At 36.4% G+C, this 22,329-nt stretch overlaps 1 protein-coding gene across 10 annotated transcripts in view; it reads left to right on the top strand.

Moving 5' to 3' along the window:
- STS (steroid sulfatase) overlaps positions 1 to 22,329 on the top strand; it is a 118,400-nt gene that overhangs the window by 12,287 nt on the left and 83,784 nt on the right. For all 10 annotated transcript variants that reach the window (XM_040582799.1, XM_040582795.1, XM_040582794.1 and 7 more), the window contains 3 exons: positions 11,899 to 12,051; positions 13,843 to 13,964; positions 16,585 to 16,707. In XM_040582799.1, coding sequence (XP_040438733.1) covers positions 11,906 to 12,051; positions 13,843 to 13,964; positions 16,585 to 16,707 — 391 coding nt within the window. In that variant the 5' untranslated portion in view covers positions 11,899 to 11,905. The remainder of the gene's footprint in view (positions 1 to 11,898; positions 12,052 to 13,842; positions 13,965 to 16,584; positions 16,708 to 22,329) is intronic.

The raw sequence follows: 22,329 nt of genomic DNA, 5'->3' as shown, positions 1-22,329 counted from the left end.
TCCTTTAAAAACTTAATGTTGTGTTGTACCTAAAGGCACACTTTCTTAAAAACTAATTTAAAGACATTCTGATATGACTGAAAAAGCATGTTATTCACTTCAGACATATTTGCAGCATGCTCCGGTCCAGGCCAAAAGATAATGAGACCCCTGGAGCTATTACTGAGAAACTGTTCAAATGTTAAAAGGAAGTTGATACTGGTGTACCACAAGAAAATGTGTACCACAAGAAAATGGAAGAAATGCCTTTTTTGAATACTTTTAATATTTATTTATGCTTTTAAAATGTTATAAAAAATAAGATGAAAATGAAGTGAATTACTATAGTCTTGAGGTGATGATAATTTTCATTCTGTTGTGTTGGGATTTTGTCTCTTAGCACCTGTGTGTGAAGGAATGATGTTTTGTTTTAACAGCAGGAATTTAAAAGTTTCCTAGGGTTGCTATGAAAGAGAGAAAGAAAGAACTAGAGAAAAGAAAGGGAAGGAGGAGGGGAGGGAAGGAATAAGAGTTTTCCACTCACACAGGGCAGAAAGAACCTGTGTAATTTGTAGCTTAAATTGCTGTTTTTCCTGTATTGATGTAATACAATATATGCATTTCTACACTGTCTGTTCAAGATTATTTTTTTTTCTTTCAGACTCCAAGAACCCACTTAGCCTTTTCTTGTATTGTAGGCAGATATTTCTAGTCTTAAAATTATTTCTTGTTTCTGATATCCTTAATTTTAAGACTTACATTGTAATCATTGCCTAATCTGATGATGTTTAATTTCTGTCCCTCAAATATTCCTCCAAACTAAGTATATTCACCGGGGTTTTTTTCTCTCTTTGTTGAGGGAGTAAGTTATTCCTTTGTATGCTTACTGAAATTTGTAAACGGTCAAATCTTTGGAATTTGCATAAAAAGTTGGCTAATGTATATGCCTTATTGTGTAAATGCTTTTGCCCTTTGGCTTGCACATTTTGTGGAAGAATCTGATCTATGTAATTTACAATCAGGTAGCTGTGCAGCTCAAAATCCTTCTTTTCCTAATTGTACAAGTGTTCTTTCCAGAGTAAATATTTTCCTGGTTTATAAAACCTCCTAGTTTTGTGAACCTTGTGTTTTGTTTTCAAATCTGTTTTCCAATAATTGTATTTGGTTGTAAAGGTTTCTTACTTTTAGTGTTTACAATGAATAATGCTAGTAGAATATCTCTGCATTAGAGCTGGTCCCACCCCCCATTTCTGAAGCTTTTTTTTTTGCCATATTAATTGGGGGGAAATTAAAGTTGTGAATGGATAATTCTGTTACCTTTGTTCTAATTTTTCATTAGGTCATGAAAACTGGGTGGTTTGGGGTTTGGTTTTTTAACCCTGTTCAAAATAGCATAGTTAAAATATCTCCCAGGCCACAAGAAATACAGAAGTGGTTTATCAAAAGAATTCCAAAAAAATTGTTATGAGACATGCATGACTATTTTCAGAATGAGGACATACCATCCTCTGAATATTAGTTGTATGACAGAAGTAACAGATTTTCCTTTGTTTTAAAAACTGTAGAGAAGCAACTTAGTCTTAAATAAGCAGCTACACTTGTTTACTTTAAATGTTTCTTACTTGTGCAAATTGAAAGGAAGGAGAAGCTATTCATTTATGTCTTGTGACCCTCCTGCTTATACCAGAAACACTGTAAGTCAGTCAATCTTGAATTAGTTTTTACTTAGAAGCTTTGACATTTCTCTGTCTGGTAAAAGGTTCGCTTTTAGAGTCTAGATGGATTGGATCACAACAAAGAAACTTTTGGCTAATGGTAGTGAAAGTAATTTGCCATTGGTCCATTCATCCCTTTTCATTTGAAATGGGGTGGGTTGGTCCTGGCTAATAGCTAAGCACCCACATTGATGCTTCCTCACTTCCTTCCCCCCCTCTCCAGTGAGATGGGGGAGGAAATAGGAGGAACAGGAGTGAGAAGATTCATGGGTTGCAGTAAAGACAAGGAAATCGCTTACCAAGTACTGTCATGGGCAGAACAACTTGGGGAATTTAACTGAATTTATTGCCAGGTAGCCTATATGTTTAATTACGGATTGGAGTATTGAAAAACAACAAAATCAGGACAAATATTTAAACATACAGGAAAAACACCCTTCCTCCCACTTTCCCTGGAAACACCCTTCCTCCCACTTTCCCTGGCTCAGCTTCAGATTCCTCCTTCCTTCAGATTCTACCTTCCTAGGCTCCACGCATCACTCCAGTCATCGCTTCCTGCTGTGTTACTGCCGCAGGTTGTGCTCAGTTCCTTCAGTGGGCATGAGGATGAAGTCAGTGTGTAGCTGTTTCCTTCTGCCACTCCTTGCTGCTCCCTTTTTTCCTATCCTCTGCTGTGGGTCCTCTACAAGCTGCAGTCCCTTTAGGCATGTACCTGCTCCAGTATGGAGCACCTGCTACTGCTTTGGCCCTGTTGTTTCTCCTCCTCCTCTCTGTCTCCCCATCACTTCTGTGTTCCTTCCCCCAAGCGTTTACTGCCCTTCCTTTAATATATTTCCCCAAGGTGCCACCAGCTTGGCTGATGGGCTCAGCTGTGTCCTGCAGTGGGTCCACTGCAGAGCTGGCTGGAACTGATGGTGTCTGGCACAGGGCAGCCCCTGGTCTGTCCTCACAGAGGCCCCTCTGCAGCCTGCTGCTGCCAACACATTGACACCTGCATCCAGTACATTACCATGAAAAAGTGGTGTTGGTTTCAGTAGCTTGGTAAACTGAGATAATCCAAATGCAGATACAAATGATACTTTGTTTTGATAAACATGGGAGTGTTTTGATAAACATGGGAGGTGTGTTTTTTTCTTACACTGATGTTTTTCCTAATATTGTTTCTGGGAAAGAAGGTGGAGGTTGGACATAAGTAATACTCCAGACACAACTGTTTCCTCCCGATCAGTTTGCATACCTTCTAATACAGCCATTCTCAGTCTGCAGTGGGACAGATTGAACAGCTCCTTGTGGACAAACAAGAGGGCTGCTTGCAGAACCCCTTTCTCCATCAGATTGTCTGTGTATATCTGTACTGTAGGATAAGTACACCATTACTCTCTCTTCTTCTACCCCTCATGTGACAGGACAAATATGTGCATCATTGTCCTGTGATGAGAATGAATGCATTCCCCACGGTGTGATGGGGATCAGGGGAACATGTGTGATACTTGAGCATGGGAGTCGGTGCATTCCAGTGGCATGACCAAAATACACGTATTCATGTGAATTGCTGGATAGTGCTCGTACACATTAACAGCCTTATTCTTGTCAGGAGCTAAAATGTTTTTTCCTCTGTGACAAGGGCCTCGTGAAAGAAGGTAGTAGGGTCTAGCAATGACCGACCAGTCACAGGCTGGTGTGGTTGCCTTTTGTGTGTGTAGCCCTTAGGCAAGAGAGCAGCAGGGAGTAGGGAACCACAGTCAGGCTGAGCTCACAGTCTGTTGGTTGGTCACCTCTGACAACAGCTTCCTTGAAGTATCATCTGACTTGAATAACTGGGGAATGTAATTTCTATTCTGTCAGAACTCTGTCAGAGATAAAGTTTATTTGTCTGATCAGACTTGTGATTGTAACCTAAATACAGGGTTGGCTATACTAACTTCAATCACAGAATTGCCAGTGTTCCTATAAAATGATCCTTGCTGCTGGATGTAATCACTCTTACATCAAATATCTTTTGTTTGAGATTCATGAAATAATATTTAAAATGGAATATTCATCAGATTGCTAGATTCATCTGGAAAGGAAAAATACTTATATGCAGCCCTTGGAGCAAAATTTTGCAACTGAAACTCTTGAAAAGTTGTCTTCATTTCTCAGATTTCAGTGAAATTACTCACAGAGTAAGAAACTTACACCAATAAGGTTGGTGGAGGATGTTATACTAATTGAAAAATGTAGTGGTTGCTTATTACACTAAGTTGTTTTAAAATATTTTATGCTGAGCACATACAGGCAATCCCACCATCAAGGTGGGATTTATTTCGTGTAACTTTATTTCTTTTCTATACATCTAGTCTAAACTAGGTGTTCAGACTTTCTCTAGTCTGTGGAAAAAGTTCATGAACATCACTGCAACACTTCTTTATACCAATCTTAAGAAGAGATGAATCATATTCTTAAGGTGCCTGTCTCTTCCTATTAATTAGAGAGGAAGCATAGATAATTAGCTCAGGCTAAATGCATAACTTTAAGATGAATAAATTCAGATAGATTGCACCATGAGTGCCTAGTTGATACGGGCCATCTAGGCATTTAACTTCTACGCGGGTAAAATTAATATTGGCTGAATGCAGCCTTTTTTGAATTGTTGTATCTCATACAATCAGCTGTATCGAGAGCCCTTAAGTGTTATCATAATCTGAGTGTAAATAACAGTAGAGCTGTTTTTAAAATAATAATCCTACACTTTGAGAACAAATTAATGCAAATGCAGCTTCTCCTTTCTTTAAATGAAACATCCGTTTGGAAGTAGTATAACATACTGGATCATTTTATTTATGTGCTACTTGCTAGCTTTATGTAGCAAAGAAAAATTAACTGGCAATTTCACTGCAATTCCTCTGGTAAACAACTTTTACTAGAAGAGTGATTGTAGATAGAGGAATATTATGTTATGAAGTCCAGTGCTTTGATTTTGACAGACTCCAGAGGATGCCAGTAAGTAATACAGGGGAGAGACGGTTTTGGGATGGGTTTGAGGGGTTTCTTTTCCTGTTAGGTTTCATGTTTTCCTCTGATAGGCATTTGAAGACTAACATTTCAATGAAAAAGGCTTAGAAACTGCTTCCAAATTTAATGAAATTAAAATCCAGTGCTAAGTGGTTGGCTGCTTGTCTTAATGTCCCTCCAAAAATTTACAGTAGGACTTAGAGACTAACCTGCAGATCTGAGTGCTGTCCTGGTGAAGGCAGTGAATTGGTGGACTTGAGTGTCTTAGTCCAGTATTACGTGTAGTTAGACTTTTTTCCTTTTTAGACATTTTGTGATAGATTACTTTGAATATGAATGGATACTCAGAAGAGACCAGTTTGGCCGTAGTTGGTTGATGGTGAAGAAACTGTAGCCAGTCAGTGAGATGAAGGTATGGTTTGTATGTTGAGGTAATTCAAATGGACATAACAAAACTCTTCTGTTAATTCCACATGTAAGACTCGCAGTCCTGTGGAGCTGTACAGTCTTTATCTGCTTGCTTATGATGAAACCAGAAGTACAAAGTTTTAGTCACGTAAGTTCTTCTTCCTCATGTCCATTTGACCATCTTGAAAAAAGGCAGTATCAAAAGTAGTTATTTCACACATCATCTAGTTCTGGTATATTAAAAAAACCCTGACTCATCAGCTTTCAAAACTATTAATTAAGCTGGATATCATGGATGAGTTTAGTTAAGGCCTCAAAGTATGTAATCAAGTGTCCTATTATGTTGGGTAATATAGCATTGTAAAGTTCTTATTCTAATAGGCATATATATTAAAACAGATACTTAATAATAGCATGTCATCAGCTTTACACACATTGTCAATCAGCATCATGTAATATTTACTGAAGCTGATAGGGTGTTCAGAAACAAATCTTTCTCATCTCTCATCTTCCTGTTACATCAACATCTAATGATGATTTATTATATATCTACACTTAGCACAAGATGGATTCAGAAAGATACAGACCTAAAATCCTTGTAAACTGGTGAACTGTAAAGACACATTTTAGTGATCTGTGATTACTGAATCTGAAAGATTTATTTTCATTGTTTAGAACACTTGTCTCTGGTTTCCAGGAAGTGCCATGGCACGAACACTAGTAGTTACTTTTTGTAGCTTTTTTTAACCTTTTTTTTTTTTTAATTAGATGATTTTTCTCTCTCAGGATGGTGCATAACTGGCAAACAGGATGACTATCTGTGTTATCTTGTGGTTCTCTTTTATTATATTGCTGACCAGAGCCCATATAGAACATTAAATTTCTAATGAGCATTTGGCTAACAAAAGGAAAAGAGTATATGCTCTGATACGTGTATGGAATTATACAGTATTTTTATTACAAATAAAATAATGACATTATATCACAAAACAGAATCTTTTTCTTCCATTCAGGTTATAATTTACTACCAGAAATACTGCCATTAAGTTATGGAATTTAGTTGAGATGAAACTAGCAAATTCTTGAGAGGCAATTTAAAAAAGATACCTAAATTGAACTTATATCTGATGGAGGGTATGTGGCTTCATCTCTGTTTGATTCAGTCCAAGTAATTAATCATGCTTGAACAAGAAACGCGATTATGTGTTCTGGGGTTTTTCCCAGCTCATGTTAAGTGAAATTTCTGTCTTGCAACGAGACAACTTTTAATAAATTAGATACAGATTTTCATTTATGTATATCATTACCTGAAGATGCATATTGAAATCCAATGACACTTCTCAGAAAAGCATTCTAGTTGTTTTACAGACACAGATAATGGTTTATAGATAGGTACAGACACACCCAGCCTTCTTTGCCCACACAGTAAGAGAGGTGAATGCAGATCAGTTCCAGTTGGGGAAACAAGTAGTTGTCCTGATCTGCCACTGAATCTGAAGTGCCTAGCCAATAGGTAGGATGGAAGATTCCTATGTCACTTAGGCTTTTCTGGAAAAGAAAAAAAAACCAAAACACCCAACAACTAATAAGCACTTCAAATACACCTGGACCTGAGGAAGCAGGAAGAGTACATCTGGCTCTGAGGACTGAAGAGGTTTCTGAGAAGGTCTCTTACCAGGGAGGGTGAAAAATAACAAAATATTGAAAAATCAGCATTAAGAAATATCGAGTTTACACTACAAAAATAAATATTAGAAGCAATCATATTATGGACATTGAGTTATCAGTGATGAGTTAGAATGAAGTAACTTGACTTATTGCATGGTCTTAGCAAATGCAAACTAATATTTGAGTGAATTAGCATTAGGAGCAGGCCAGAAGCATATGGTTTTATTTCTCGTTTTGGAGTCATATGACGTAAAAGATGCAACAGATACAACTGATCTGTAAGAAAAGAGTTAGCAGAGATTTGAACAAATCTTAAGCTGGTATCAGAAAAATTATTATATAGTATTTCTTCACCATTTGTTACAATTTAAAAACTTACTTTTTTATTTCTCACAGAGCTAAGGGATTTTCTCTTTGTGAAATCTTATGGAGGTTTTCTTCTAGTTTGTTTCCAGTGTGATTTTTATGACTTTGGGAAATTTTTGGAGTTCTGGCATTCAATTAAGCAAGGCAAAATTATTTATTTATTTATTTATTGCTTACTGCTTAAGGATGGCACGGCATTTTTTAATGAGGTGACTATCTTTAAATATTGCTTATTTCATCAGAAAAGACTATACCTGAAAGGCTAAAGTATATTAAGCATTTTCTTGAAGGATTTTGTTACATTAAAAGAGTAGTTTAGAGATAAATTGCTTAATCAAACTGAATGAAAATGCTTGGATGATTCAGTTGGGAAGAAGGGTTTGAAAGAGTTTCATATCATTGTTCTTGTAAGAGAGGCATGTGTCTGTAGTAATCAGCATAAGGATGAAACAACTACCCATATCTTGAGCCAAATATCGTGAGAGGAAGGAAAAGGAGGCAACATTTTGGCTCCTGTACGATCTGCCAACTTTTTTTTAACGCAGAAGAATAAAATTTAAAAGAAGCGTTTGTTAAATCCATATGAAATATCATCAAACAGTGTAATATATTTGTGATTTGTTTTCATCCATTTATTTTTACAAACGTATATTTAATTTGCTTCAATACAGATAGAAAATATATATTAGAATCCCAAAAATGTAATTTGAAGATATGTAGAAAATGTAAGATGTGTGTATATGCATGCACATACATGTGCAGATGTATCAACACATCTATGTATGTATGCATATATGGTAATTTGAAAATGCATGTATGAAATCCAAATTCTTATATGGCTGTCATAGAAAATTAATCACCTCTTAAATCTGTTGAACCTAGCAGCCATCTTGGGAAGAAAGAAGGTACTGTTAGTCCTATTATATCACAGGGAAGGTGAAGGAGAGGTTAAAAATTGTACTTGTGTCCCCTACATGCTTTTAAGGTAAAATGTTGCCACCTGAATCTAAAATGTAAGCCTTCAAAGCTGAAGCCTACTGCAGGAACATCTAAAGGAAGTTGTGAAAATAATAATAATAATAACATAATCAAATTGGTTCAATGCAAAAAAACAAATTAAAAAAAGTTAATTGGTTCAAAATGAAATGAAACAAATTCATAAGGGCAAAAATATCCACGGGGAGCTATGCAATATAGTGCTTTCCTATCTTAAACTACCCTAAATACTGGCTGCCAAAATCTAGAAGGGTGCATTAAAGGAATATACTTGCCAAATTTCATAAGTTTTCTCTTTAAGTATTTGGTTTGGCTGCTTTTGGAGACCAAATACTAGGTTAAGTGGAAGCTTCATCTAGTTTGTGTAGTCATTTTCTTGTTAGATCTGCACATGCCTGTCTGGTGTGACACAGATGAGCCTCAGCATTCTCAGAGCTTCATTCTTCTAATGTCCTTCCCTCTTTACTCCTCTGAATTTCTTTGCTGTTGTCTGTTCCAGTTAATTTCATCCATCCAGTTTTTCTTGCTTTCCAAGTACATCCTGTCAAGATGCATGAAAGTCTGCTGCAGAGAGTATGCCAGAGAAATCAGAATTGTTGGGATTAATTTTTTCTCCTGTTTCCTTGTTGATGTCACCTCAGGGACATGATATCAGGTGGAGGCAAATAGCCCAATGCATGAGAGTGTCTATAGATACTCCTTCGGAGTGGAGGAGTATCCAGCAATATTGTATCAGAGACATCTTTCAATAATATATTTTTTGTTGTTTGCAAAATAAGAACTGGAGGTACTAGATGAGGCTAACTTCTGCAGAAATAGGTCCAGACAATAAGATTTGCAGCCACTATGCAAATGACAATCCAGCTGATAGTGGCCACAGCAATTGTTAACTTTACGGTGTAGATTTATTTAAAATACTGTATGAAGAGGCTGTATAACATGTACAGCAGAATATTTTCAAGTTTGACCAGGATGCTTAATTTTCTTAAGTATTTTGGTGAACAGGCTATTTTCCTGCTGATGTCTCTATACAGACTTGAAATCACTTTAGAAGTCAGATAAATTGTAGTCAGTTAATTTCTAAGATATTTTACTAATTTTTTAGATTTCTTTCATTCTGGAAAATGAAATACAGCTAGTACTATGGTTTGCAACAGTAACTTTGCTCAGTAAAAGGAAAATTAATTTGCTCTATGCACTAGTAGCTAAAGACCCCACACATATTCAAAAAGATTACCCTCTATAGCTCCATACCTTCTAATGAAAAGACAGGATGTTTTGTTTCTGCCAGTTGAATTAAGCCTTGCAATTGCTGTTTGTAAAACTGGCAAAACCAGCTAGCTTTGTTCCTTTAAAATGAAGGTTTTATTAGTGGCAGGAATTTATATTTCTAGATTTTATTTGGAGAATGTGAAGCCTACAGCAAAACTGAGGGCACTCAGTAATTCTATGAAATAAATGTGCAGGTCCTGTGAGCGTTCATACAACTCAACATATAATGTCAGCAACATATATGTAACCCTTTATAACATCCATATTGCCATGAGCCTTTAGACCCTCCCAGTTTGAACAGTGGAGTAGGAAGATAGGATATGGCAGCAGGTATTTCCTATTCTGTGGGGTCAGCGTGTTATCCTCTTGCAGCACATGGGAAGCAAATCATGCTTGTTTATCCTTTCAGGGAAGAAAGGCAATTCTACTGCAGGGATTAAAATTCTGCAGTGTGGCAGGTGCTACACAGCTTCATTAGTATGGTAGTTTGATGAAGGGTTGGTTAGATGCATCCTGCCAAGCAGAACGGTGTTTATTGTTTTAGTCTTAAAGTTTGTGTATGTATTTTCCATGTCTGAAATAAAGTAGATTGCTTCACACAGAATATACCAGGTAACGAGCTGTTGCCACTGTGGTAAGGCTGGGATCTTTAGATCTTGCTGGCTGAAGTTTAAACCAGAATTGTTGTCAAAGTGAGGTCAATGGCTTTAAAGCCTACGTTCAGCAGTAAAAATCTGCTAATACATTTATTAGTGTTTTATCTGTATATGAACAAGCACTAAAAGAGTTAAAATCCTCTTTGCATCTATATTTTCTGACAGAGTGGCAATAATGAAGGTTGGGAGTCAGAATTCTTAAGTCTATGTTGGTAAATCCCTGCTATTTTCACCTCTTCTTACTTTGTGTCTGTCCCAAGCCTTATTTTATCCAGGCTCTTTCCAGGCAGACCTTGTCATCTGCCTTAATCGTAACTCCTCACCTCTTTTATCCGAGATACTCCCAGTTCTCTCACCTCTTCTCCTCAATTTGTTTTCCTCTCCACTGTGATACTACCCCTTCCAGTTTCTTAAACCCTCTACCATTTCTCCTCATTTCAACCTCCAATTCTCCTTCCAGCTGGGTCTCAAGCTTTACTTCTTGCACTTCATTCAAGTCAGTGCAAGCTCTTCTAGGTCTGAATACTTCACCATCTCTACAGATATTTTTACGCACCACACCTCACTGATTTGTGAATGTCTCTCTTGTTATCTAGTCTCTTTGTACCAGTTTTTCCAGTTCTGGCTTCTTTATCTTCTCTCCAGTTACTTTTATCTGCCATAACTCATTGATTTACAGTTGTTTTCTTTCTTGACCTGCTGTCCCCGTTCTCTCTGGAGATTCTTGTTTCTAGTTCCTTTTCCTTCTCTTTCACGTTTTTTATTCCATCTTAGTTTCCTCTGTTTTCCTTCCTGCATCAGCATAATCCAGAGTGCAGGTGTGACTCATGCCTCATCTGCATTTGAAAAAGGCTGCCTGCATCCAGAAAAGATGGGAATATTACTAGAGTCACAAGAGAGAGATGCTGTTCTTTTGTGATGTGTGTACCTGGCACAGTCAACCACAGCCTAGAGACACTCAATTTCAGCCAGGGCATAGTCAATGCAGTTTAAAACAGAGATATGACAAGTCCCTGTTTAGGTGAAATAGCATTCATAGCATGCACACCTGCAAATAGACTGTGCTTTTATCATAAAAGCCATATAATAATACATTGTCTTGTGTCCAATTCAATCTTCTTCCTTTTTAAGTTGGATATAGCATGAATATTGTTTATAGAACATTGTGATAATGATACCAAATATGTTTACATAATTTTGCTGTAGACCCTGGTACTTAAGAGGTTTGTGAAGAGCTTTTTCTTAAAAATAACTTTCAATAGTTTCATAATGCATCTCTTCATCCTCTTTTCCATAATGCTTTTTCCTGCCAAAAAACTCGAGCTGGATTTTTTTTCTGCCTTGTTAAAGGGAAATTCAGTCATTTACTTCAGTAGCAGAATTGATGAACTTTTTTTCTACAGTGAACCTTGGAAATGTTGGTCCTAAATGATTTGAGTTTCCGTGTTCCTCAAATCACATTTATACATTAAAAAAAAATAAATCTTATTTTCTCTCATGATTTATTGTTGTATAATGCATCTGTGTGTGCAAAAGTATTGTCACTGAGGTTGTAACTAGTTTTTTGATCGTCTTTATTTAAAGCCTTCATCTGTGTGAAGGGGTGAAGGAAAAATTAGCTATATACTAAAAGATGTATTTTTATTTTTCAGAAATATGAGAGGGAAAATAATGTTTTTAAAAAAAAACACTTTGGAAAAAAGCCCAACAAATAAAAATATATAGTATTTTTTTTTTCTTCTACTATACAATCCAGGGCAATAATAGGATTAAATTAGATGAACAGTCAAATATTTTTTTAAAAAAAAAGTCTGTTATGTTTTCTACTTGTTCTTACACACCAGGACGAAGATGAGACTCTTTTTATTTCTAATAATTTGCCAGTGTGCCATAAACAGTGTCAAAACACACAGTGCTTCAAGTCCCAACGTGATTTTACTGATGGCTGATGATCTTGGTATTGGAGACCTGGGATGTTACGGGAACAGAACCTTAAGGTATGATGATACATTTGGGGGAGTCATAGCTTTATATTTAGTTTTTCTATGGATTTGTAAAGTTTAAAACCTGAAAGTATTCCGAGATTTTATTAGATTCTTTATAGGTAATCAAAGTTAATAACCTTTCCAGAGAATAGAATATTTAATCTTTGTTTTCTTAATAAGAAAAGAATTATCTGATGTGTTTATCCTGCTGAGAAGTTGCATTGTAAGCAGAGAATTCAGCAGCCAACCAAATAAGGGTAGGTCTAAGGAAGCAAAGTATAATCAACAGTCTTCTTTTAAAATACGCATGACACAAATACTATAGATTAAGGACATTTTGAAGCACTCATGATTTGAGACAATATTGTCACTAACCAATTGGAAATAAAATGCTGATTTTTTCCCTTCATTTCTATCCATGCTGTAGTCAATAAATTAATTAAAATAAATGTTAATATACCTGAGTAACACAGCAGTGTTCCACAGTATGTTTCTGACTGCCAGCTTAGGTATGATGTTTGTGTACACAACACAAGTTGTACCTTGTCACTGTGTTTCAGTGGTGCAAAATTTTTTATCAAGTTAAATAAAAGATTCAGACTAAAAGCACTGTCTTGCCAAATGTCAAATATCCTTGTTCCTGCTGAAGTTAATTAGAAGTAAAAGCTCTTCATAACTCAATCTCAAAAAAAAACCCCAAACCCAAAACAAAATACCAAACACACACACCCCAAACCCCACCCCTTACATTACAGTTTCTAGTTTTACACAGGAAAAAAGTATATACAACAGCAATGCTTGGATCACTCCTGTGACAAGGACCAGGACTGCTCCAAGATCTGTGTTCTCTGATGTGAGAATTCAGAATTAGATCTTTGGAATATGAAGAAATTTCATCATACTGCTTGTTGTCAGTAGATGATGTTATAAATAGCAAAGAAGTCTGTTGGAAAATTAATATTTCTGACTATTGAGACTTAGATGCTGGGAACACTGCTGCACCTTGAGGTCATGGTCATTAATCTCCCAGGTCAGGGACCTACTGAGGCATGCTGCAGCTCCTGGCCAGACTGCATTCCTAGGGTGGTTTTTTTTCTGTGGAACCAAGGGCACAGGATTTCTTCCTGCACAAACCAATTTTCATCTGCTTGATGAGCTAGGTCACGGACAAATTTTCCATGCAGATATGGAAAATTTGATGTGCTCCTAGGTCTAATATTTCAGACATAGTTGTGTCAGACATGTAAACATGTAAACGTTAATATAGAGCCTAATGGAGAGTCATAATCATTTGAAGCTCCCCTAATAAGATGCCACCACACATTGCCCCTACCCCGAAAAACTTTTGTTGGGGAAAGATGGAAATGACACCAAGTAGGGAGTCAGGAGGCACAACCTTTCTTCAGTCTCTCCTCATTGCTGAAGCAGAAAGGCTGTTTAAGTACCCAAATTAGAGTTCTGAGTCAAGGAATGCTTTAAATAGGGTTGCAATACAATATGTCCACATGTCACAGTTTAGTACTGTTCATGAAGAGGAAAGGAGGAAAAAGATTTTTGACACAATGCCACAGTGTCTCAGTTCAGTGTTGCTACTTAATGTAAAAAGATTTGACATGATAGTATTTAGAATTGGAACCACTTCCCTACCTCCACCCCCCATGGTTTTCGTAATTTACATACAGTAAATCGTAACTTGATTTTCCCGGTAGTTTTTGCCTCAGATGCCTTGATCTCACCATGCTGATTTCCAGATAATTATCTTTGTGTATTCTTTTCTTCTTTTTCCTACTTATGCTTTTCCAGAACCCCTAATATTGACAGGCTAGCAGAGGAAGGAGTGACGCTTACTCAACATATAGCAGCATCTCCACTTTGTACTCCAAGCAGGGCAGCTTTCCTGACAGGGCGATACCCTATCAGATCAGGTAAAATCCCATTACTTAATTTATATATATATATTATTGGTAGTAAACTGTATGCATTTTTTTTCCCTCTGGCCTTTCTTGATATCATTACTGGATTAGATACTCATTTCAGTGACTAATCAAGCTTAGCATATTTGGTCAGCATTTGAAATCTTCCATATATATGGGAAATTTTTACATTTCCAAAGAGTTAACACAAAAAGAAAGCATTTTTATTGAGAAAAATATTTTTTTTAAAGTTCTGAGGAAAAAGTCTGATTGTGGTTATTTAATATAAGGAGCAGACAAATTCCGTGGACTTCCTCCACTGTCCAAATGACCATGGGCTCTTTGCCTGCCTGCCCAGCTGCATGCAGGCTGCTCCCAGGACACTGGTGGGCAGCCTGAGTGTTGAACATAATGGAGATGATTCTAGACAGAGACAGTGGAAGAACCCAGTGTAAATCCTTCTGCTCAGACATTTCAGTTTGTACAAACCCTTTTGGTTCAGACAAATTACTCGTGGGGGGAGGGTGGGGGTGGGGGTGGGGGGGTGTGGGAGTGTGTAAAGGACAGTTCATTAAGGTATTCCAGCAGCTGTTAAAACTGGGAGGAAGTACAAAAAAATCTCCCTTCTTTCTAAGTATTTTTATTCCATATCTACCCATACACAATGTTAAGCATCCCATGAATACATGCATTTAGTGATTTCTTTTACTTTTAAAGTACCTGATCCAAAGCCCATTTGAGTCAGTGAAGATCTAGTCTATTTATTTTAGTGTGCTGGGACTGAGCCCCTCAGTGCTTAGCAATGCAACTTTAAAATTCTCTTAACATAATTTTTAGCAAGGTTCATTATACATTAATCAGATCACTTGTTCATTAGTGATAAAACATCCTGTCCTTGCTTCTGGGAATGAAAGCAAAGCAAGGCTCTGAAGCCTATTTGATATGTTCATGCTCATTCAAATCAAGTAACAAGCTTCTGCAAAAGTGCCAGCTAATAAAACTTGCTAAATTTTCCATTACATTCAGCTGCAAAGGAAAATTTTATATACCTGGTACATCTATAATGCTATTAATATTTACTGTAGATTAAGCCACAGGTCACTTTCCATTATGATCCTTGTTCTTATTTCTGAAAAACTAGCATTGGAACTGTTTTTCTTATCTGATGGGCTCTCAGACATACCTAATCATTTCCTTGTAAGTGCAAAAATTGAACTTTGTCTTAAATTGTGAAATTGCTAAGTATAGACTACTTCCAAACATCAGTGAAAAGCTAATAAAGGATTATTGTAGAAGGTACTGGTATCATGATGTGGAAAAAAGTGTTGGAAATTTAAAACTTCTGCTAACAGAACTGAAGAAAAATATTCTGAAATGCAGTATGTGATGAGACACAAACTCAGAGAAAGGTAATGATGGGAGAGGAAAAAAAAAATCATGGTCCTGTACTTTCATTCAGGTAATGTAAGGGAATTACACTGATTTCAGTTACAAGAGATTGAAATATATAAAATAAATATAAAAAGATATATGACAAATAAAGTATAGAGATATATAGATAACTAAAACTACCTAAATTGTTGATCAGTAAAGCTAGCTGGGGTGAAAAACTGGAGTCAACATTTGAAGTGTAGGTTGAGCTGTCTTTAATAAACCAGTCTAATAAGTCTTTTTCTCATCTAACCACAAGGGATACCTGAGGGAAGATTCTGGTTGTCTACATCAGTCATGTAACTTTGGCACTGCAATCATTCAGTTGCATAATTCAGAATTCCTGGAGATACATCTGCACAGATTTGCATAGATACTCTGTTTTCTCTATACTCAGAGCCAGCTCTCAACTGAAATCCTAGTCATCTAATTTTCATGAACCTGAGCTCACAAGTTCCTCATCCTCAGAGTAGTTTATAAGCTCAAGTTTGTGTTTCTCAGACTCTCAGTATATAGAAATTACTCTGCCTTATTTAGATGTTGTCTTGTTAGCTGATACCTGTTGGTGCTTTAATGCGTTCTGTGTGCCTTGAATCGTGTGTCTTCACGCCATTGAAGCACTGATCCTCTCCCATCAAAGCTGAGCGCCCTAGCCACTCTTTTTCCAGAGTCACACTCTGTCTTGCTCTTCTTTGACCTCACGATAGTTACATGCCCAGCTGTAAGCCTGCTCTATTTCAGCTGCCTTCATTTAAATAACCTTAAAGGCTTGTAGAAAACCACATATGAAGAAAATGGAAGTTCTGAGAATAGAACTTGGGAGTGATCTCACTTAGTCTTCAGCTCCATTCCTTTCCCATGTACAAGAAAAAGTTAATTATGCAAGCTAAACTTCTTTCAGATATGTTATACCTTAGAACTTCTACAGAAAGGGCTGCAGCTGCTTATGTGATGGCTGCCCCATAGTTATAAGCAAAGAATTTTTTCTCCACTTCTTAATTTCTGGTGTCAATACAAAAAAGAACTCACTCAACTAAATAGATGATTGTACCTGCCACTTGCAACATTTACATTTAGTGTCTGTGGTAATATGTCATTTAGGTGATAGCACCTAAGCAAAAAAAATATATGCATGCAGAAAGAGTGAATGGAAATTGTTTCACTTTATTATCCAAGTCTCATTCATTTTCATTCTACTTAGGAATGGCTGCCTTCTCCCGAGTTGGTGTCTTCTTATTTTCTGCCTCTTCTGGGGGACTTCCTTCTGAAGAAATAACTTTTTCCAAACTCCTGAAGCAGAGAGGTTACGCAACAGCTCTAATAGGTAAAATTGCATACATACACAGCATTATTTTTCATTCTTTTCAAGCAAAAGAACATTCGCTTCCCATATAGGCTACTAAGGGTCACCATTAAGCTTTTTTCCTCCACAGCATAATGAGTTCATTTTTCTGGCAAAAAGCTGAGCACATTCCCATGCATATGTGAAGCACTAATCAGGGTGCATATGTAAAACACTAAACAAGTATGTCTAATGCTCTTTTGTAGTTATAGTCTCATTGTGCAATGTACTGAAGAAACATGATGAACAAATTGAAAATTAGTCAAGCTCTTGGAAAGTTTTTGGTATAAATAGGAGTTTGATTACAACAAAGAAAGAATGAGAGATCAATCGCAGGGTACAAGTCAGCACAGTGGTGGGACTCATTTCCCCTGTTTTCAAATATCTGTAAGTAAATAATGTCGTACCTGAGCTAACTGTGTGGATTCACTTCATAGTCACCAGACAGAAATGAGCATTTCTAGGAAATTTGTCTCATCCTGTGGGAGAAGTTTAACATAAAGATATGTTTCTCACTTATTATAAAGATAGTTCAGACAACTAACTGCAGCATAAATGTCCAGTGATGGGTAGAAGGCATCACACTAGATGAATATTAAACAGAATTGGAATGAATATCAGAATGTTATAACATTTAAATGTGATTTTTTTTTTCCTAATTTAGCCACTGACTTATTCCACACTGCTTATATTTTAGAAGATTTTTGTGAAATACAACTTGTATCACATAATGTATTTCTGTACTGGAATTGCCAGGAAATAGTTGTTTAGAGGACATTATACTGGAATGTTGCTACGTTAATTTAGATGATGGATGCACTCAACTGGATTTTTAAATGTAACAAAAACTTGCAATTTTGGGAGTAATTTTTGTTTAAAAAATCAGGCTGTTTAGCAAGACTGACAATTCACACTACTGTTCAAAAAATATATGTATTATGGAGATAACCAATGTCAATCCTCCTAACTAAAAATCCTATTTAGCTATACTCCAGTCTTAGAAAATATAAAATACCTTGATATCCTGATAGATTCAAAACAGAAACCAAGAAAATATTAGGAGAAGTATATTTAGTGCAGTGTGTTTCAAGCATAGTGCAGGAAAGCCATTCATACATTGTAATGTTCGTTGTGGAGTTAATTGCTATTGCTCCATATTCAGTTAAAGATTACAAAAAAACCCCATTTTTCTGTTTGTAACAAGCACTGTAATACAACTAATTTTCTGGGGCTGACCTAGTTAACATTCTTTTTTTAACTACTTTCACTGCAATGTGACAGCTTGCCACTTTAGATCTCTAGGAGTTATCTCCATGACGCTTAATGAACAATTCTTCCAAGTGGCCTGAATGATAGCTATGAAACCATAAGATGTAATATTACCATATCCTTAGAGGATAATGAAGGCTTCCAAAAATCAAGAAGTGCATTAAAATTAAAGATAAAACATATGTAAATGACAAAAAGAAAAATTATCTAGATTTGAAGACTAGATAGACAGACTGATTCCCAACCAGCCCATTTTCTGCCTCTGCTGGTGTTCTTATACCATCATATTGGTCTAGGTCGGGGAGTCTTTGCTTGGTTCAGTCTAACTCAGCAGTTCCCAAACAATTAATTGTCAAATTCTGCACCAGTGATAGATTGGCATAAGGGTAATTTTAAACCTTTTCAGTTCCTCAAGCCTGTATTGTCACTTTTTTTTTTTTTTTTTCCCAAGTGTCTCCCCTTTACTCTCTAAGGATTTTTTTTTCTTCCCTAAATGCATTTTCCTTTCTCTTTAAATTTTTTTCTGTCCTCTGAATGTATGCTTCCTCTTGCTTGATACATGCCTAAATACATTTTAGCTATAAATCTACTTTATGTATACCCTTTTTTACTTCATTGGTTTTCCCCTGTGACACAAAGAAGGTGACATCCAGTAGATCTGTCAGGAAACGCCAGTCAGAAGATCTGCAACAAAACCAGGTTTTCTCAGAGAAGGCAGGTGCATTGAATATGAAATATTTCACCAGTTAAGGATCCTGGAGAATGGCAAGAAGTGTTGATGTTTTGTAGGAAATAGTTATTCATAATGCAAATATTCCACTGAAAGGAGATTGTTATTATTTTAACTACTGCTGTACTCAGTCACAGTTGAGTAAAGGTCAATTTTCCTCACAACTGTTATGCAGTGTGTTGTCTAGCATCTAGAGAAGTTTAAAATCCACCTGTGTATCTCATCTCCAAAGTCACAAATACTAATGGATAAACTGGGACTTGTATCTTTCCTCCAGAATGAGGTGAGACTCACAGTAGTAATGTGTCCAATACAAGATTGACAGTATAGAACCGTTATTAATACAACAGCTTAAAATCTGACCATATTAACAATATATGCATATATACTTTATATTATTATTACTACATAATTAATGTGAATATAGTTCTTTGAACATGTATTTCTGTTTGCCTCTTCCTCTGCATCTTGTATCTTAGCATTTATCTGAAGAACACAAAATCATACCAAAGGAAATATATCATATACAACTCAGTCTTCAGATTGCATCCTTTTCAACTGTCTGAGGGAAGTGTGGAGGGGAAACATGGATTTTTACAGCCTCTCCAGCATTCTGGTTTCTGAAAAGCTAAGTTCCAAATAAGGTTTCATGGCTGAATAGGACTTGCTTCTTAGTTCCACTTGCCTTTCACTGCATTGCTTTTGCTCTGCAGAAGTCTTAATTGTGGCTAAAGGAGAGGGGGGAAAAAGCCTAGGTCTCAAACTATTAAGGTACTCATAGTTTACAATTAACAGCATAAGTTTCACTCAGAAGCTTGGCAGAATCTGCTGAAATGTGTATGATGCTTGTGTGAAGTGTCATACTGTGAAGCTTCACTTGGCAAAGAGGTGAGAGCATTTTCCACTGCTCTCAGATTCAGAAGGGCCCCAGAGTATAAAGCACATTACAGTAATCTGTTGAAACATTAGCTCAAGGCAGGGGTTATTGTCACAAGGAATGAAACAAAATATGTCTTGTCGACCCAGTCATGACTTGCTTTTTCAGAGTAGTGCAGGATGTATCAAAACCCTCTACCTCATCAGCCGTTTGAGAATGGCAATTGTGTCTTTCCGTCACAGCTGCTGATATAATTTGAACCAGTGCTCTGTTGCTTTTCCCAGCTAACCTGCTGTCTACTTTGTTTGGCTTCTGAACAAATCTTTTTCTGAGGCCCAAGTTCATCTTGACATTGAACAATTTGTTGTGTTTGCTAAAACTCTTTCGATAAAAATAGATCCCATATTTTCCCCTGTACTGATTTGTAGTTGCAGGACTGTTCTGTCCTGGCTTGCAATGCCTACTTTTTTTGAGATCCAGTTTAAACAAACTTACATATATCATAGTAAATGACATTGAAAGTGTATTCAATTATTTGTGGTTTCTTTTTCATATTTTTTACTGACTTATAAGTGCTTTTGGTTTGACAAATAACAGCAAAAAAATAAAAAATAAAGCTTTAAGATCATTTATATTTGTGATTATAAGCTTCTACCTTTATTTCATTTATCTAACTTGATGACAGTTTTTTCATGCTCACTTTGCTACACATCTGGCTTTATGACTATTGCATAAAGACAGTCATGTAAACCTAGGAGGAAACACTGAATCTTTTGTTTTCCAAAATCTGTGTCTTTGCTTACTGGGAATGAAATTTAAAAGTTTGTCTTAGCTAGCCCTTTATGGCACCATTATAACATCAGAAAATTCAGTACAGTGGCCTGCATTGCTGTTTTTATAATCGGCCACAGTAACATTCACTGGACCATGTCAAAATTAGTGACAAGAACCATTCTGCTCACAAAAAGCAGAATACCGCCTTAGGTGAGGGGCCATCTGACAGCAAGTGGGAAAGCCTCTGAAGGGATGAAAAAGCTGTAGAGGCTTCCATTGCAGTGGCACATAAGCAGACCTGAAAATGCTTTTGTACCTGCTTTTATGATACAGAGAAGGTATTTCTAACCTAAGACCATCAAGAGATATACGGAGAGAACTAGATTCAACGAAGCATATGGTTAGGCTCAAGATTTCTATGATCTTTTTCCCCACCTTTTCTGATGGGTGAACTTATGCACACAGCATTCCCATCCCATACCTTAGTTCTGTTGTTCATGAAAGAGAAATAATGACATGAAGCCCATTTGCTAGGTACTCTTTCAAAAAGAACAGAACTGACCCCCACCTTCATCCTCTTTGGTACTGCAGTACCTGCATTTGTCATTGTCAAAAGCAGAAGTACAGGATGAATGTGCTGTTCACTAGACCCAGGAGATGCTCAGGGACTGCCTGCATCAGGAGTCTTCTTTACAGATGGGTAAAAGCTGAGATTTTCCTTGAGGAAAGGGGAAAATTCTATATGTGCTTTTTTTTCCTTTCATGTACTTTTTACCATGTGTATCCTGAAGTCTTTAGAATAAAATATTTCAAATTTATTTGGGATAGGTTATGGGGATGGGAACTTACTAGGTTTGCAGGTTTTTGTATTTATTTAGTTTAAGGTCACAGCCTCTAAATTCTGCTGGACTTGTTTAGGTATTTGATTAAAAAAATAAATAATATTTGGCCCAGCAATATATATTGTCATCTATTTTATCAAGAGTGACACATTTTGTCAAATACTCAACACATTTCCTTGCTGAGACCAAAGAGCATAGCTCTAGCCATAATTTACGTCAATAGGCTTAACTGAATTTGATTTTCTTTTAATTATACATTTGACTTTAAGTAACAGTTAGGTCTGTTGCACTAAGCAATGCATAAGCATATGGTAAGGGGTTGTACCTGAGTCACAGAATGAATTATCTAGTCACTTACTATAATCAGCATGAACATAGATTATGCTACTATAATGCAAATCAGACTCACTGTTTTCTTCTGTCAGTCAGCGTCCAACATTATTGCAGAATCAGAACAATTTCCTAGCGAGACAAAACGCTGTGAGAGATAGTATTTGGCAGTAATTTACTTGTTATTGTTTCTTTTTTATTTATGTATATGTAAAATACATATAAATAAAAGATTATCTCCCTCACTATATATATAAACGTATATAGTGAGGGAAATGGGTGATTTCAGAGATTCTGCAGTCATCTAAATAATAAATGCCTTGATAATGTCAATATTCTTGGGTTATTCCCTCTTCGTTACTGTTTGGTTGGGGTTTTATGTTTTGTTTTGTGTTTGTTTGGTTTTGGTTGGGTTGTTTTTTGTTTGTTTTTTTTTTTTAAAAAAAACTAGTCAAATATGAATTATTTGCCAGAAAAATTCCAGAAAAGACATTTCATAACTCCATATTGGCTCTTCCTAAGAAAGCAGTAGCTGATACAAAATGGTATTTTCTTATGACTATTTAACTACACATGCACAAAGGCTTCATTTTCCAAGTTAACTATCTGTTAGGGCTCTGTTGCTCTTCAGTGACCTGCTAGCCCACTCAGAATTTAATGGTCTCCATCAGGAGCTGTGCCAAACTATTTCTAACTAAAATGAAGAGGCAGACATGAAACAAAGTCTTTCATGAAGGCATAAAGAAAGATTAGATAGCAAATAGGGATCCACACAATAAATG

Source organism: Falco naumanni, chromosome 2 (assembly GCF_017639655.2).
Source record: "Falco naumanni isolate bFalNau1 chromosome 2, bFalNau1.pat, whole genome shotgun sequence".
In the NCBI taxonomy this organism is placed as follows: Eukaryota; Metazoa; Chordata; class Aves; order Falconiformes; family Falconidae; genus Falco; species Falco naumanni.
This window is presented reverse-complemented; position numbering and strand designations above follow the sequence as displayed.